The sequence below is a fragment of the Nerophis lumbriciformis genome, linkage group LG18, assembly GCF_033978685.3.
Source record: "Nerophis lumbriciformis linkage group LG18, RoL_Nlum_v2.1, whole genome shotgun sequence".
In the NCBI taxonomy this organism is placed as follows: domain Eukaryota; kingdom Metazoa; phylum Chordata; class Actinopteri; order Syngnathiformes; family Syngnathidae; genus Nerophis; species Nerophis lumbriciformis.
Genome location: NC_084565.2, coordinates 5,480,734 through 5,500,026, shown reverse-complemented (window position 1 = coordinate 5,500,026; position 19,293 = coordinate 5,480,734). Strand labels below are relative to the sequence as shown.

The 19,293-nt window shown below is 40.3% G+C and overlaps 1 protein-coding gene across 5 annotated transcripts in view; it reads right to left on the bottom strand.

Annotated features, from left to right (window-relative positions):
- Nucleotides 1–19,293, bottom strand: part of LOC133617526 (cyclin-dependent kinase-like 5) — a 117,322-nt gene that overhangs the window by 42,180 nt on the left and 55,849 nt on the right. For all 5 annotated transcript variants that reach the window (XM_061977511.2, XM_061977516.2, XM_061977513.2 and 2 more), the window contains exons 4-5: nucleotides 3,721–3,766; nucleotides 3,514–3,650 (exon numbers count right to left, since the gene is read on the bottom strand). In XM_061977511.2, coding sequence (XP_061833495.2) covers nucleotides 3,514–3,650; nucleotides 3,721–3,766 — 183 coding nt within the window. The remainder of the gene's footprint in view (nucleotides 1–3,513; nucleotides 3,651–3,720; nucleotides 3,767–19,293) is intronic.

Genomic DNA, 19,293 nt, shown 5'->3' with positions numbered 1-19,293 from the left:
ACATGAAAAACATGTATGAGAACATGTTGAAGAACATGTTGAAGAACTTAAAGAACATGAACATGTTGAAGAAACATGAATAACATGTTTAAGAACATAAAGAACATGTTGAAGAACATGAAGAACAAGTTGAAAAAACATGTAGAACATGAACATGATGAAGAACATGAACATGATGAAGAACATATTGAAGAAACATGATTAACATGTTTAGGAACATAAATAACCTGTTAAAGAACATGTTGAAGGAAATGAATAACATGCTGAAGTTAAAGTACCATTGATAGTCACACACACACTTGTGTGGCGAAATTATTCTCTGCATTTGACCCATCATCCTTGATCACCCCTGGGAGGTGAGGGGAGCAGTGAGCAGCAGCGGTGGCCGCGCCCGGGAATCATTTTTGGTGATTTAACCCCCAATTCCAACCCTTGATGCTGAGTGCCAAGCAGGGAGGTAATGGCTCCCATTTTTATAGTCTTTGGTACGACTCGGTCGGGGTTAATGAACATGATGAAAAACATGAAGAACATGTTGAGGAACATGAAGAACATGTTGAGGAACATGAAGAACATATTGAGGAACATGAAAAACATATTGAGGAACATGAAAAACATTGAGGAACAGGAAAAACATGTTTAAGAACACAAAGTACAAGTTGAAGAACATGCAGAACAAGTCGAAAAACATGAAAAACACGTTGAATAACATGAAGAACATGTTGAAGAACATGTTGAGGAACACAAAGAATATGTTGAGAAACATGAAGAACATGTTGAGGAATATGTTGAAGAACATGAGGAATATGTTGAAGAACATGTTGAAGAACATGAACATGACGAAGAACATGTTGAAGAAACATGATTAACGTGTTTAAGAACATGAAGAACATATTGAGGAACATAAAGCACATGTTGAAGAAACTGAAGAACATGTTAATGAACATGTTGAAGAAAATGAAGAACATGTTCATGAACATGTTAATGAACATGATGAAAAACATGTTAATGAATGTTGAAGACAATGAAAAACATGTTGGAGAACATTTTGAAGAACATGTTGAAGAACATGTTAAAGAACATGTTGATGAACATGTTGATGAACATGAAGAACATGTTGAAGAACATGTTGAAGAACTTGTTGAAGAACATGTTGATGAACATGTTGAAGAACATGTTGATGAACATGAAGAACATGTTGAAGAACATGTTGAAGAACATGTTGATGAACATGAAGAACATGTTGAAGAACATGTTGAGGAACATGAAGAACATGTTGAGGAACATGAAGAACATATTGAGGAACATGAAAAACATTGAGGAACATGAAAAACATGTTTAAGAACACAAAGTACAAGTTGAAGAACATGCAGAACAAGTCAAAAAACATGAAAAACACGTTGAATAACATGAAGAACATGTTGAAGAACATGTTGAGGAACACAAAGAATATGTTGAGAAACATGAAGAACATGTTGAGGAATATGTTGAAGAACATGTTGAAGAACATGAACATGTCGAAGAACATGTTGAAGAAACATGATTAACGTGTTTAAGAACATGAAGAACATGTTGAGGAACATAAAGCACATGTTGAAGAAACTGAAGAACATGTTAATGAACATGAAGAACATGTTGAAGAAAATGAAGAACATGTTAATGAACATGTTAATGAACATTTTAATGAATGTTGAAGACAACGAAAAACATGTTGGAGAACATTTTGAAGAACATGTTGATGAACATGAAGAACATGTTGAAGAACATGTTGATGAACATGAAGATGAACATGAAGAACATGTTGAAGAACATGTTGAAGAACATGTTGAAAAACATGTTGAAGAACATGTTGATGAACATGAAGAACATGTTGAAGAACATGTTGAAGAACATGTTGATGAACATGAAGAACATGTTGAAGAACATGTTGAAGAAAATGAAGAACATGTTAATGGAAATGAAGAACATGTTGAAGGAAATGAACATGTTGAAGAACATCTTGAAGATAAAGAAGCACATGAAGAACATGTGAAGGAAATTAAGAACTTGTTCAACATGAAAAAGAACATGAAGAAGAACATGAAGATCATGTTGAAGGAAATTAAGAACATGTTGAAGAACATGTTGGAGATGAAGAAGCACATGAAGAAGAACATGCAGATCATGTTGAAGGAAATTAAGAACATGTTGAAGAACATGTTGGAGATGAAGAAGCACATGAAGAACATATCAAAGAACATGTTGAACATGAAGAATAACATGAATAACATGTTGAAGGAAATGAAGAACACGTTGAAGAACATGAAGAACATATTAAAGAACATGCTGTACATGAAGAATAACATGAAGAACATGTTGAAGGAAATGAAGAACATGTAGGAGATGAAGAAGCACATGAAGAAGAACATGCAGATCATGTTGAAGGAAATTAAGAACATGTTGGAGATGAAGAAGCACATGAAAAATATATCAAAGAACACGTTGAACATGAAGAAGAACATGAATAACATATTGAAGAACATGAAGAACAGAATAAAGAACATTCTGTACATGAATAATAACATGAAGAACATGTTGAAGGAAATGAAGAACATTTTAAATAAAATGTTGAACATGTTGAAGAACATATTAAAGAACATGTTGAACATGTTGAAGAACATATTAAAGAACATGTTGAAGAACATATTAAAGAACATGTTGAAGAACATATTAAAGAACATGTTGAAGGAAATGAAGAACATATTAAAGAACATGTTGAACATGTTGAAGAACATATTAAAGAACATGTTGAAGAACATATTAAAGAACATGTTGAAGAACATATTAAAGAACATGTTGAAGAACATATTAAAGAACATGTTGAAGGAAATGAAGAACATATTAAAGAACATGTTGAAGAACATATTAAAGAACATGTTGAACATGTTGAAGAACATATTAAAGAACATGTTGAAGAACATATTAAAGAACATGTTGAAGGAAATGAAGAACATATTAAAGAACATGTTGAACATGTTGAAGAACATATTAAAGAACATGTTGAACATGTTGAAGAACATATTAAAGAACATGTTGAACATGTTGAAGAACATATTACAGAACATGTTGAAGAACATATTAAAGAACATGTTGAAGAACATATTAAAGAACATGTTGAAGAACATATTAAAGAACATGTTGAAGAACATATTAAAGAACATGTTGAAGAACATATTAAAGAACATGTTGAAGAACATATTAAAGAACATGTTGAAGAACATATTAAAGAACATGTTGAACATATTAAAGAACATGTTGAAGAACATATTAAAGAACATGTTGAAGAACATATTAAAGAACATGTTGAACATGTTGAAGAACATATTACAGAACATGTTGAAGAACATATTAAAGAACATGTTGAAGAACATATTAAAGAACATGTTGAAGAACATATTAAAGAACATGTTGAACATGTTGAAGAACATATTAAAGAACATGTTGAAGAACATGAGGGCCTGGGGAGGATCTCACCTTCTCCACGTACTCAAAGACCAGGTAGAGCTTTCCTCTCCTCCTGAAGGCCTCTTTGAGCTCCACGATGTTCTCCTGCTTGAGCGTGCGCAGCATCTTCAGCTCACGCAGCGTTGTCTCTTTCACCTCCTCATTTTCTGACAGGCCGTACGTTAGCACGTTAGCACGTTAGCAGCAGCAAAGTGGACGTGAAGGAGGACGTCTTACCTTCGCTGTCTTTGAACTTCTTGATCGCCACAATTTCATTGGTGTCCTGCAAGCACACACACATACAGCTACTTCAAGGTCACACCACGCCTTTCAAGGTCACACAACTGATTTCAATGTCAAATGACTACTTTCAAGGTCACACAACTAAATCCAAGGTCACATGACTGCTTTCAAGGTCACATTATTACTTTCAAAGTGAAATGTCTGCTTTCAAGGTCACGCAACTACTTTCAAGGTCACATGACTACTTCCAATGTCACATGACTGCTTTCAAGGTTACATTATTACTTTCAAAGTGAAATGTCTGCTTTCAAAGTCACGCAACTACTTTCAAGGTCACATGACTACTTCCAATGTCACATGACTGCTTTCAAGGTCACATGACTGCTTTCAAAGTGAAATGTCTGCTTTCAAGGTCACACAACTACTTTCAAGGTCACATGACTACTGCCAATTTCACATGACTGCTTTCAAGGACACATGACTGCTTTCAAAGTGAAATGTCTGCTTTCAAGGTCACACAACTACTTTCAAGGTCACATGACTACTGCCAATTTCACATGACTGCTTTCAAGGTCACATTACTAGAGGAGTTTGCGTGTCCCAATGATCCTAGGAGCTATGTTGTCCGGGGGTTTCTATGCCCCCTGGTAGGGTCTCCCAAGGCAAACTGGTCCTAGGTGAGGGATCAGACAAAGAGCAGCTCGAAGACCTCGATGAAGAACACAAACCAAGGACCCAGATTTCCCTCGCCCGGACGCGGGTCACCGGGGCCCCCCTCTGGAGCCAGGCCCGGAGGTGGGGCACGATGGCGAGCGCCTGGTGGCCGGGCCTGTCCCCATGGGGCCCGGCCGGGCACAGCCCGAAGAGGCAACGTGGGTCCCCCCTCCAATGGGCTCACCACCCATAGCAGGGGCCATAGAGGTCGGGTGCAGTGTGAGCTGGGCGGCAGCCGAGGGCAGGGCACTTGGCGGTCCGATCCTCGACTACATAAGCTGGCTCTTGGGACGTGGAACGTCACTTCGCTGGGGGGGAAGGAGCCTGAGCTAGTGCGTGAGGTGGAGAAGTTCCGGCTAGATATAGTCGGACTCACTTCGACGCACAGCAAGGGCTCTGGAACCACTTCTCTTGAGAGGGGCTGGACTCTCTTCCACTCTGGCGTTGCCGGCAGTGAGAGGCGACGGGCTGGGGTGGCAATTCTTGTTGCCCCTCGGCTCAAAGCCTGCACGTTGGAGTTCAACCCGGTGGACGAGAGGGTAGCTTCCCTCCGCCTTTGGGTGGGGGGACGGGTCCTGACTGTTGTTTGCGTTTACGCGCCAAACAGCAGCTCAGAGTACCCACCCTTTTTGGATTCACTCTAGGGAGTACTGGAGAGTGCTCCCCCGGGTGATTCCCTCGTTCTACTGGGGGACTTCAACGCTCATGTTGGCAGCGACAGTGAAACCTGGAGAGGTGTGATTGGGAAGAATGGCCGCCCGGATCTGAACCCGAGTGGTGTTCTGTTATTGGACTTTTGTGCTCGTCACAGATTGTCGATAACAAACAGTTTCAATTCCCACCTCCGGAAGAACTTTGAACATGTCACGAGGGAGGTGCTGGACATTGAGTCCGAGTGGACAATGTTCCGTACCTCTATTGTCGAGGCGGCCGATTGGAGCTGTGGCCGCAAGATGGTTGGTGCCTGTCGTGGCGGTAATCCTAGAACCCGTTGGTGGACGCCGGCGGTGAGGGATGCCGTCAGGCTGAAGAAGGAGTCCTATCGGGTTCTTTTGGCTCATGGGACTCCTGAGGCAGCAGACAGGTACCGACAGGCCAAGTGGTGTGTGGCTTCAGCGGTCGCGGAGGCAAAAACTCAGACATGGGAGGAGTTCGGGGAGGCCATGGAAAAAGACTTCCGGACGGCTTCGAAGCAATTCTGGACCACCATCCGCCGCCTCAGGAAGGGGAAGCAGTGCAGTGTCAACACCGTGTATGGTGGGGATGGTGCTCTGCTGACCTCGACTGCGGATGTTGTGGATCGGTGGAGGGAATACTTCGAAGACCTCCTCAATCCTACCAGCACGTCTTCCTATAAGGAAGCAGGGCCTGGGGAGTCTGTGGTGGGCTCTCCTATTTCTGGGGCTGAAGTTGCCGAGGTAGTTAAAAAGCTCCTCGGTGGCAAGGCCCCGGGGGTGGATGAGATCCGCCCGGAGTTCCTTAAGGCACTGGATGTTGTGGGGCTGTCTTGGTTGACAAGACTCTGCAACATCGCGTGGACATCGGGGGCGGTACCTCTGGATTGGCAGACCGGGGTGGTGGTTCCTCTCTTTAAGAAGGGGAACCGGAGGGTGTGTTCCAACTATCGTGGGATCACACTCCTCAGCCTTCCCGGTAAGGTCTATTCAGGTGTACTGGAGAGGAGGCTACACCGGATAGTCGAACCTCGGATTCAGGAGGAACAGTGTGGTTTTCGTCCTGGTCGTGGAACTGTGGACCAGCTCTATACTCTCGGCAGGGTCCTTGAGGGTGCATGGGAGTTTGCCCAACCAGTCTACATGTGCTTTGTGGACTTGGAGAAGGCATTCGACCGTGTACCCCGGGAAGTCCTGTGGGGAGTGCTCAGAGAGTATGGGGTAACGGACTGTCTTATTGTGGCAGTTCGCTCCCTGTATAATCAGTGTCAGAGCTTGGTCCGCATTGCCGGCAGTAAGTCGGACACGTTTCCAGTGAGGGTTGGACTCCGCCAAGGCTGCCCTTTGTCACCGATTCTGTTCATAACCTTTATGGACAGAATTTCTAGGCGCAGTCAGGGCGTTGAGGGGATCTGGTTTGGTGGCTGCAGGATTAGGTCTCTGCTTTTTGCAGATGATGTGGTCCTGATGGCTTCCTCCGGCCAAGATCTTCAGCTCTCACTGGATCAGTTCGCAGCCGAGTGTGAAGCGACTGGGATGGGAATCAGCACCTCCAAGTCCGAGTCCATGGTTCTCTCCCGGAAAAGGGTGGAGTGCCATCTCCGGGTTGGGGAGAAGATCTTGCCCCAAGTGGAGGAGTTCAAGTACCTCGGAGTCTTGTTCACGAGTGGGGGAAGAGTGGATCGTGAGATCGACAGGCGGATCGGTGCGGCGTCTTCAGTAATGCGGACGCTGTATCGATCCGTTGTGGTGAAGAAGGAGCTGAGCCGGAAGGCAAAGCTCTCGATTTACCGGTGGATCTACGTTCCCATCCTCACCTATGGTCATGAGCTTTGGGTCATGACCGAAAGGACAAGATCACGGGTACAAGCGGCCGAAATGAGTTTCCTCCGCCGAGTGGCGGGGCTCTCCCTTAGAGATAGGGTGAGAAGCTCTGTCATTCGGGGGGAGCTCAAAGTAAAGCCGCTGCTCCTCCACATCGAGAGGAGCCAGATGAGGTGGTTCGGGCATCTGGTCAGGATGCCACCCGAACGCCTCCCTAGGAAGGTGTTTCGGGCACGTCCGACCGGTAGGAGGCCACGGGGAAGACCCAGGACACGCTGGGAAGACTATCTCTCCCGGCTGGCCTGGGAACGCCTCGGGATCCCCCGGGAGGAGCTGGACGAAGTGGCTGGGGAGAGGGAAGTCTGGGCTTCCCTGCTTAAGCTGCTGCCCCCGCGACCCGACCTCGGATAAGCGGAAGAAGATGGATGGATGGATGCTTTCAAGGACACATGACTGCTTTCAAAGTGAAATGTCTGCTTTCAAGGTCACACAACTACTTTCAAGGTCACATGACTACTGCCAATTTCACATGACTGCTTTCAAGGTCACATTACTACTTTCAAGGACAATAACTGCTCTCAATGTCATATGACTGTTTTCAAGGTCACATGACTGCTTTCAAGGTCACATGCCTGCTCTCAAAGACATATTGCTGCTTTCAACGTCACACAACTGCTTTCAAGGTCACAACTTCTTTCAAGATCACACGACTACTTACAAGGTTACATGACGGCTTTCAAGGTCACATGACTGCTTCCAGGATCACACGACGGCTTTCAAGGTAACGCGACTACTTTCAAGGTCACGTGACTACTTTCAAGGTTACATGACTGCTTTCAAGGTGACACGACTGCTTTCAAGGTCATACGGCGGCTTTCAAGGTCACATGACTGCTTCCGGGGTCACACGGCGGCTTTCAAGGTAACGCGACTACTTTCAAGGCCACGTGACTGCTTTCAAGGTCACGTGACTACTTTCAAGGTTACATGACTGCTTTCAAGGTGACATGACTGCTTTCAAGGTCATACGACGGCTTTCAAGGTCACATGACTGCTTCCAGGATCACACGACAGCTTTCAAGGAAACGCGACTACTTTCATGGTCACGTGACTACTTTTAAGGTAACATGACTGCTTTCAAGGTGACACGACTGCTTTCAAGGTCACATGACAGCTTTCAAGGTTACATGACTGCTTTCAAGGTTACATGACTGCTTTCAAGGTGACATGACTGATTTCAGGGTCATATAAAGGCTTTCAAGGTCACATGACTGCTTCCAGGGTCACACGATAGCTTTCAAGGTAACGCGACTACTTTCATGGTCACGTGACTACTTTTAAGGTCACATGACTGCTTTCAAGGTGACACGACTGCTTTCAAGGTCACACGCCTGCTTTCAAGGTTAAATGACTACTTTCAAGGTCACACGACTGCTTCCAGGGTCACATGAATGCTTTCAAGGTCACGCGACTACTTTCAAGGTCGCACGACTGCTTTCAGGGTCGCACGACTATTTTCAAGGTCAGATAGATAGATAGATAGATAGATAGATAGATAGATAGATAGATAGATAGATAGATAGATAGATAGATAGATAGATAGATAGTACTTTATATGACTGCTTTCAAGGTCACATTATTACTTTTAAGGTCACATAACTACTTTCAAGGTCACACAACTGCTTTCATGGTCACATGAATGCTTTCAAGGTCACATTATTACTTTCAAGGTCACATAACTACTTTCAAGGTCACACAACTGCTTTCATGGTCACGTGACTACTTTCAAGGTCACACGACTGCTTTCAGGGTCACATGAATGCTTTCAAGGTCACGCGACTACTTTCAAGGTCACACGACTGCTTTCAGGGTTGCACGTCTGTTTTCAAGGTCATATAGATGGATGGATGGTACTTTATATGACTGCTTTCAAGGTCACATAACTACTTTCAAGGTCACACAACTGCTTTCGGGGTCATGTGACTGCGTTCAAGGTCACATGGCCCCATTCAAGGTCACATGACACATTTCAAGGTCACAACTGCTGTCAAGGTCATATGCTTACTCTCAAGGACATATGACTGCTTTCAAGGTCACACGACTGCTTTCGAGGTCACATGACTACTTTCAAGGTCATATGCCTGCTCTCAAGGTCACACGACTGCTTTCAAGGACCTACATTTTGAATTGTGGACCATGTTTTATGTTGGAAATGAACCAGCCAACAAAAGTCCCAAGTTAGTAAAGTTGTGTCAAAACCAGGAAAGACATGATCCTCTCATTTTGCAACATCTTGTCCGCCCTGACATGGGTAGTAGGTTGTGAGTTCAAACCCCGGCCGAGTCATACCAGAGACTATAAAAATGGGAGGCATTACCTCCCTGCTTGGCACTCAGCATCAAGGCTTGGAATTGGGGGTTAAATCACCAAAAATGATTCCCGGGCGCGGCCACCGCTGCTGCTCACTGCTCCCCTCACCTCCCAGGGAGTGATCAAGGGTGACGGGTCAAATGCAGAGGACACATTTCACCACACCTAGTGTGTGTGTGACTATCAGTGGTACTTTAGCTTAACTTAATAGTTTGCGTTAAACCTACGCAGCAACACTGGAAAGGTGTGGTATTGCTTGTGCTGTGGCGCCATCTTCTGGACGTGTTGGCTCACTGCAGGTGTTGCGGTTTGAAAATGGACTTCCTCTTTTAATGCCTTGAACCGGAAGCATAACCGTCCATAGCGTTTCTACTCATATGGATTCTTCCTTCATCACGCCAAGCTGCGTTTGTAAGTTTTACAATATAACTAAAACTATTCCTACTTACTGGAGCGTCCTGTGTGTAGGAGAGTTTTCATGCATATTTTCAAGCTAGCGTCGTTAGCATTAGCTAATAAGCTAACAGGCTTACAAGTGTCTGTGTTATAAGATGATATTTCTGTTCCTTTCCCGAAGAGGAGATGGATGATTGTGATACTCGCAGACAATGTTGGAACATTTCCGCTGTGTGTTTGCACTCCTGGGAACATTTCTGATGTGGCGTCAGCATCACTAATCTGCTGCGCTCGCAGGAAGTCATCATCTGGGTTGGAGTTTCCCACATGAGAGCAGCTGCTTATCAGAGGAATTTGTTCAGGACTTGAAGTAAAACAAACATCAGCCTCCATCCTTCCCACAGCATCAGTACGCAGCAACAATTCACACCCAGACATGACATATTTAAACATCTTTTTAAGCATCACTTTAAACATCTTTTGAAATATCTTGTTTTAAATATCTTTTGAAACATGTTTTTAAATATCCTTTTAAACATCATTTAACACCTTTCTAAACATTTTAAACATCTTTTTAAACATATTTTAAACATCTAAATATATTTTTATGCATCTTTTAAACATCTTTTCAAACATATTTTAAACATCTAAATATATTTTTATGCATCTTTTAAACATCTTCTTAAACATATTTTAAACATCTAAATATATTTTTATGCATCTTTTAAACATATTTTTAAATATCTTTTAAACATATTTTGAACATAATTTTAAACACATTATTAAACATTTTAAACATCGTTTTAAATATATTTTAAACACCTTTTAAACACATTTTAAATACCTTTTTAAATATTTGGAATTGGGGGTTAAATCACCAAAAATTATTCCCGGGCGCGGTGCCGCTGCTGCCCACTGCTCCCCTCACCTCCCAGGGGGTGAACAAGGGGATGGGTCAAATGCAGAGGACAAATTTCATTACACCTAGTGTGTGTGTGACAATCATTGGTACTTTAACTTCACTTTAACTTTACACATACAAACTGTAGCACACAAAAAAGCACATTTAATTAAAAAAAACGTTATTATGGTCTTACCTTTACTTATAAATGAAGTCCATGCGCCGCAACTAAAGCCCTCACTTCAACTTTCCACGTGCAAGATTGAATCTATTTAAAAAAGTGTAACCGAGGGTTTATAAATGTCGCCTATACTGTATGAAACTACAAAATAACAAACACGGAGGCTCCAGTTTACACGAGGACCACTTTCTTTACCTTCTTTCAAAAACTTCCGCTCCACACCGTGTCATCACTTCCGCTCTTAGCGCCTTCAAAATAAGAGCTCAAGGCATATACTGTATAACAGCGCATAACAGGAACTTAACATCACAAAGAGGAAAGCCCATGAAAATAGGTTACAAAAGTTATTTAATAAGAAGCCAAAAAGTGCAAAAACAATAATGTTCATGTTGGAGGAGTTGTGAATTAGGTACACCTGCAGTCTGCAGGTGTACCTAATGTTGTGGCCCTGCAGTCATTCACAACTCCTCCAACACCAACATTATTGTTTTTGCACTTTTTGGCTTCTTATGAAATAACTTTTTTAAATAGATTCAATCTTGCACGTGGAAAGTTTAAGTGTGGGCTTTAGTTGATATAACAATTCTACGGCGGGGGTGCAGGAGGCGAGCCTCAGCCGTTTTATGATCGCTCAGCACAATAAATACTTTACACACATACAGTTTTTGACAAAATACACTGTACATTATATACCTCAGCTAACTAAACTATGGAAATGTATAATATAGTTCATATAGCAATACGGTCTCACTGCACAGCAGGCCAGCAGTTAGCCGAGTCCGGAATCCATGTTGAGGCACTGAGTGACGTGCCTCAACTGGCTGCTGTTCACCGCACTGTCTCTTCTCAGTATTTGAACGGCAAATGTGAAAATTCAGCGATTTTGAATAAAAATAATCTAAAACTGGTGAAGTTAAATGGAAAATAACTTTATAGTATAATCACTGGATACATTTAACAATTTAAATGATTTTTTTTCTTTCCATGATGGCAGGCGAGGCCCCGCCTCACCCGCCTCTAGTGACGGCACGTCACTGGTGTGTATATATAAATATGTATGTATGTGTATATATATATATGTACGTGTATATATATATGTATGTATATATATGTATGTATGTGTATATATATATATATATATATATATATATATATATATATGTACGTGTATATATATGTATGCATATATGTATGTATGTATATGTATGTATGTGTATTTATGTACGTATATGTATGTATGTATATGTATATATATGTATGTACATATATGTATATGTATGTATATATGTATGTGTATATATATATGTATGCATATATATATATGTACGTATATATATGTATATACTGTAAATAAATGTCTGTATGTATGCATACATATATGCATATATGTTTGTCTATGTGTGTTACTTGTGTGTGATATCATGTGCGATACAAGCAGTCCTGCAGCAGTTGTACTTGTGTGTGATATATGCATATGTGTGTGTATACAGTATATATGTATGTATATATGTATGTATATATATGTATGTATGTGTATATATGTACGTATATGTATGTATGTATATGTATATATATATGTATGTACATATGTATGTATATATATATATGTATGCATATATATATATATATATGTATATACTGTAAATAAATGTGTGTATGTATGCATACATGTATGCATATATGTGTGTCTATGTGTGTGTTACTTGTGTGTGATATCATGTGTGATACAAGCAGTCCTGCAGCAGTTGTACTTGTGTGTGATATATGCATATGTGTGTGTATACAGTATATATATATATGCATGTATATATGTATGTATGTGTATATATGTACGTATATGTATATATATGTATGTACATATATGTATATGTATGTTTATATGTATGTATATATATATGTATGCATATATATATATATATGTATATACTGTAAATAAATGTGTGTATATATGCATACATATATGCATATGTTTGTCTATATGTGTGTGTTACTTGTGTGTGATATCATGTGCGATACAAGCAGTCCTGCAGCAGTTGTACTTGTGTGTGATGTATGCATATGTGTGTGTATACAGTATATATGCATATATACATCATGTGTATATACTGTATATATGCATATATGTGTGTTTATGATTGCATATATATATATATATATATATATATATATGTATGTATATGTGTGTGTGTGTGTGTGTGTGTGTGTGTGTACATATGTATATATGTACCCTTACTGTACACTGACTACTCTAAAGTATACTTTCTAATCTATAGCATTGTCCCTTGAAAAGATGTAACAGAATACTGAAATGTGACATGAATGCACTTGTGTGCTGCGTCTACTACTCTTCCTTCTGCTGCTGACATCCATCATGCATCATAAAACATAATTATTGTTGTTTTCGCACCTGCAACACCTCCACAGCGCCCACACACACACACACACACACACACACACACACACACACACACACACACACACACACACACACACACACACACACACACACACACACACACACACACACACACACACACACACACACACACACACACACACACACACACACACTATGATGAAACGACCTCAAATGAACTGATATTTGTCCAAGATAAAAGACTGATTTAGTGGAAATACAACTTGTTTGTTCATAAATACTTATATTTTAATACTTTTGTTTTATATTCTTTATATGTATTTATTGTTTTAACTGAAAAAAAAAGTGTGGTGGAAGAAGAAGAAGAGGCCATCAAGTGAGTCAGTGTGACTGCTGCCATCTGATGTCTTTATTTTAGGATTCTTCTCTTTTTGGTTGCGTAAGCTGCGCCTGGTTTTTTAAGTGCAGATAATGCGAGCCATCGCTGGTTGTCAGTGGCGTGGAAATGTGTCGAGACGCCCCCTTTTCTGAAGGGAACAGTTATTTGCGTCCCCGGCCAACAGAAAGTGGGACATAGGAGGGAAAAGGACTCCAAATAGGTCAGCGAGACCGGAGTCCTGGTCCATGTTCTTCGGTCTACAGGGACACATATTTCACCGCCCACTAGAAGGCCACCAGTCCACCCAAAAACTTGTATTACCCAAACAACATGGCCGAAATGATTAGGGACATAGACATCTTATAAGTAGACGCAGCATTGGCTGCTGTGACGCGAGAAATTCGGCCGCCATCTTGAAGTGGTGATGAGGAGGTGTCGAGCAGCCTAAACAAGAGGTGGGACCAAGTCATTGTTTTGCAAGTCACAAGTAAGTCTCAAGTCTTTGCCCTAAAGCAGGGGTGCTCATTACGTCGATCGCGAGCTACCGGTCGATCTCGGAGGGTGTGTCAGTCGATCACCAGCCAGGCATTAAAAAAATAGTCCTAAAAATGAGTGATCATAAATCTTCACTATGACGTCACTTTCGTCACTTGATTGACATTCACGGCACCCGAGGGTCTTCTGAGATGACGCTGGCTGCTGCCAGCTCATTAAAATTACCGACTGGAAGGCGAGAAACACTTTATTTCAACAGACTCTGGCGCCGTACCTGTCGTCAAAACTCCAAAGACCGACTGCACAGTTGCGCTAACAAAATAGGAGTCTCAGAAAGCTGGCGTGCACAAGCTAGCAAGCTACGGAGTTTGCCGACAATGTATTTCTTGTAAAGTGTATACAAAGGAGTACGGAAGCTGGACAAATAAGATGCCAAAAACCAACCACTTTCATGTGGTATTGGACAGAAAGGAGGACTTTTTTTCTCCTCCATTCGAAAATGCGGACCTTATCAGCACCACTGTCTGATTCCAATCAATGCAAGTCATCAGAATCAGGTAATACACCAACTTATATTCTTGTCTTCATGAAAGAAAGGAATCTATATGTGTTAAACATGCTTGTATTATCATTAAACACATTTTACTTGTTAACAATATTAACTATATGTGTTAAACATGCTTGTATTATCTTTAAACACCTGTAACTTATTAACAATATTAACTATATGTGTTAAACATGCTTGTATTATCTTTAAACACCTTTTAACTTGTTAACAATATTAACTATATGTATTAAACATTCTTGTATTATAATTAAACACCTTTAATTTTTTAACAATATTAACTATGTGTTAAACATGCTTGTATTATCATTAAACACCTTTAACTTGTTAACAATATTAACTATATGTATTAAACATGCTTGTATTATCATTAAACACCTTTAACTTGTTAACAATATTAACTATATGTATTAAACATGCTTGTATTATCATTAAACACCTTTAACTTGTTAACAATATTAACTATATGAGTTAAACATGCTTTCATTATCTTTAAACACCTTTTACTTGTTAACAATATTAACTATATGTATTAAACATACTTGTATTATCATTAAACACCTTTAATTTATTAACAATATTAACTATATGTGTTAAACATGCTTGCATTATCATTAAACACCTTTAACTTGTTAACAAAAACATATATTTCATAAATAAGTAAATATAAACTATATATATGAACTTGATCAATTGAAAAGTAGCTCGCCTGCAGAAAAGGTGTGAGCACCCCTGCCCTAAAGTCTCGAGTCAAGACAGGCAAGTCCCGAGTCAATCAAACAATCAATCAATGTTTATTTATATAGCCCTAAATCACAAGTGTCTCAAAGGGCTGCACAAGCCACAACGACATCCTCGGTACAAAGCCCACATAAGGGAAAGGAAAAACTCACCCCAGTGGGACGTCGATGTGAATGACTATGAGAAACCTTGGAGAGGACCGCATATGTGGGTAACCCCCCCCCTCTAGTGGAGACCGAATGCAATGGATGTCGAGTGGGTCTGACATAATATTGTGAGAGTCCTGTCCATAGTGGATCAAGTCCAAAGTCAAGACTGGAAAGTCTCAAGTCAAGTCCCAAGTCCTGCATTTTGAGTTTCGAGTCCTTTTAACCACAGACTAATATATTTACACAGATTGTGTACGCTTTTAAAACGCTGTATTTATTTATTAAAACAAGTGCATTTGAAATTGCAGGGGAAAAAAATAGTGCTGACATTGCACTTCACAATAGCACTATTAACCAGTCATTTTAAAGGGGAACATTATCACCAGACCTATGTAAGCCATACTTGCCAACCCTCCCGGATTTTCCGGGAGACTCCCGAAATTCAGCGCCTCTCCCGAAAACCTCCCGGGACAAATTTTCTCCCGAAAATCTCCCGAAATTCAGGCGGACTCAGGTCCTCCACAATATAAAAAAGCGTACCTGCCCAATCACGTTATAACTATAGAATGATGGAGGGCGAGTTCTTGGTTTCTTATGTGGGTTTATTGTTAGGCAGTTTCATTAACGTCCTCCCAGCGTGGCAACAACACACAACAACAGTAGTCACTTTTTTGTATACCGTAAAGCAGTTCGTCTGCCGTAAACAGCAATGTTGTGACACTCTTAAACAGGACAATACTGCCATCTAGTGCATTTTATGAAAGCACTTTTGTGCGTGCCACACATCAATGTATCATCAGAGAGGGTGTTCAGCATGGTTCGAAAAATAGTGACAGAATAGAACAAGGATGGACAATTCAACCCTTAACTCAACAATGAGTAGATGAGTGTTATGTGTGTGTATATGTGTAAATAAATGAACACTGAAATTCAAGTATTAATTTTATATATATATATATATATATATATATATATAAAATTTAAAAAAAAAAATATATATATATATATATATATATAAATATATATATAATAATATATATATATATATATATATATATATATAATAAAATAAATATATATATATATATATATATATATATATATATAGCTAGATATCACTGAATGTCAAGTATTTCTTATATATATATATATATATATATATTACTCCTCCCCTTTTAGCCACGCCCCCAACCACGCCCCCGTCCCACCCAACCACGCCCACCCCCACCACCTCCCAAAATCGGAGGTCTCAAGGTTGGCAAGTATGATGTAAGCGTCAATATATACCTTGATGTTGCAGAAAAAAGACCATATATTTTTTTAACCGATTTCCGAACTCTAAATGGGTGAATTTTGGCGAATTAAACGCCTTTCTATTATTCGCTCTCGGAGCGAATCGGGAAGCAATCCGCCATTTTCTCACTTTCGTCGGTGTGTTGTCGGAGGGTGTAACAACACGAACAGGGACGGATTCAAGTTGCACCAGTGGCCCAAAGACGCGAAAGTGGCAAGAAATTGGACGAAATGTATTCAAAATACGAGGGTGTGGGGAAAGCCGACGAAATGGTCAGTCGTTTGTTCCGCACACTTTACCGACGAAAGCTATGCTACGACAGAGATGGCAAGAATGTGTGGATATCCTGCGACACTCAAAGCAGATGCATTTCCAACGATAAAGTCAAAGAAATCTGCCGCCAGACCCCCATTGAATCTGCCGGAGTGTGTGAGCAATTCAGGGACAAAGGACCTCGGTAGCACGGCAAGCAATGGCGGCAGTTTGTTCCCGCAGACGAGCGAGCTAAACCCCCTGGATGTCTTGGCTCACACCGTCCCTTATGCCACCGAAGATGATCAAGAGAAGAATATCGACCCTAGCTTCCCTGGCCTGCTGACATCAACTCCAAAACTGGACAGATCAGCTTTCAGGAAAAGAGAGCGGATGAGGGTATGTCTACAGAATATATTAATTGATGAAAACTTCATTCATTACTCGCGGTTTTACGTAAATTATTATACATAAACTGTGTTTACCAATAATTTAGCTTAAAAACATTTATTTTTTCCAATCATTCGAGTACATTCGGGTAGTCTTGTGTAATGCAGTATTTTGTGTCTATTTAGGTATGGTTAACCTGAGTGCTGAAATCGTGGAAAAATATATGTTCTTAGCGCGCCTAAAATGGGCTGTCTGCACTCTCAAAGTGCATGTTTGTATTTCATATGCTGTAAACCTAGTTCATAGTTGTTAGTAATGATCTTATCAGACAGTGTTAAGCCGCTGAAATCCGAGTCTGAATCCGAGCTAATGTCGCTATACCTTGCTGTTTGTTTGCATTTGCATCACTGTGTGACGTCACAGGAAAATGGACGGGTGTATATAACGATGGTTAAAATCAGGCCCCTTGAAGCTTTTTTTAGGGATATTGCGTGATGGGTAAAATTTTGAAAAAAACTTCGAAAAATAAAATAAGCCACTGGGAACTGATTTTTAATGGTTTTAACCCTTCTGAAATTGTGATAATGTTCCCCTTTAAACATCTATCTCATTCCTTTACAGAATAAACACATTTGAAAAAACAAATGCGACTGTACTTACAAACCCCGTTTCCATATGAGTTGGGAAATTGTGTTGGATGATAAACGGAATACAATGATTTGCTAATCATTTTAAACCCATATTCAATTGAATGCACTACAAAGACAACATATTTGATGTTCAAACTCAAACTTTTTTTTTTTCTAAAGGTAATGATTATTTGCAAAAAATTTTTTTTTTATCAGTTTGAACATCAAATATTTTGTCTTTGTCGCATATTCAACTGAATATGGGTTGAAAATGATTTGCATATCATTGTATTCCGTTTATATTTACATCTAACACAATTTCTCAACTCATATGGAAACAGGGTTTGTATATATATATATATATATATATATATATATATATATATATACACACATATATATATATAAAAAGGTAAAAGCCAGTAAATTAGAATATTTTGAAAAACTTGATTTATTTCAGTAATTGCATTCAAAAGGTGTAACTTGTACATTATATTTATTCATTGCACACAGACTGATGCATTCAAATGTTTATTTCATTTAATTTTGATGATTTGAAGTGGCAACAAATGAAAATCCAAAATTCCGTGTGTCACAAAATTAGAATATTGTGTAAGGCTAATACAAAAAAGGGATTTTTAGAAATGTTGGCCAACTGAAAAGTATGAAAATGAAAAATATGAGCATGTACAATACTCAATACTTGGTTGGAGCTCCTTTTGCCTCAATTACTGCGTTAATGCGGCGTGGCATGGAGTCGATGAGTTTCTGGCACTGCTCAGGTGTTATGAGAGCCCAGGTTGCTCTGATAGTGGCCTTCAACTCTTCTGCGTTTTTGGGTCTGGCATTCTGCATCTTCCTTTTCACAATACCCCACAGATTTTCTATGGGGCTAAGGTCAGGGGAGTTGGCGGGCCAATTTAGAACAGAAATACCATGGTCCGTAAACCAGGCACGGGTAGATTTTGCGCTGTGGGCAGGCGCCAAGTCCTGTTGGAACTTGAAATCTCCATCTCCATAGAGCAGGTCAGCAGCAGGAAGCATGAAGTGCTCTAAAACTTGCTGGTAGACGGCTGCGTTGACCCTGGATCTCAGGAAACAGAGTGGACCGACACCAGCAGATGACATGGCACCCCAAACCATCACCCAACCATGCAAATTTTGCATTTCCTTTGGAAATCGAGGTCCCAGAGTCTGGAGGAAGACAGGAGAGGCACAGGATCCACTTTGCCTGAAG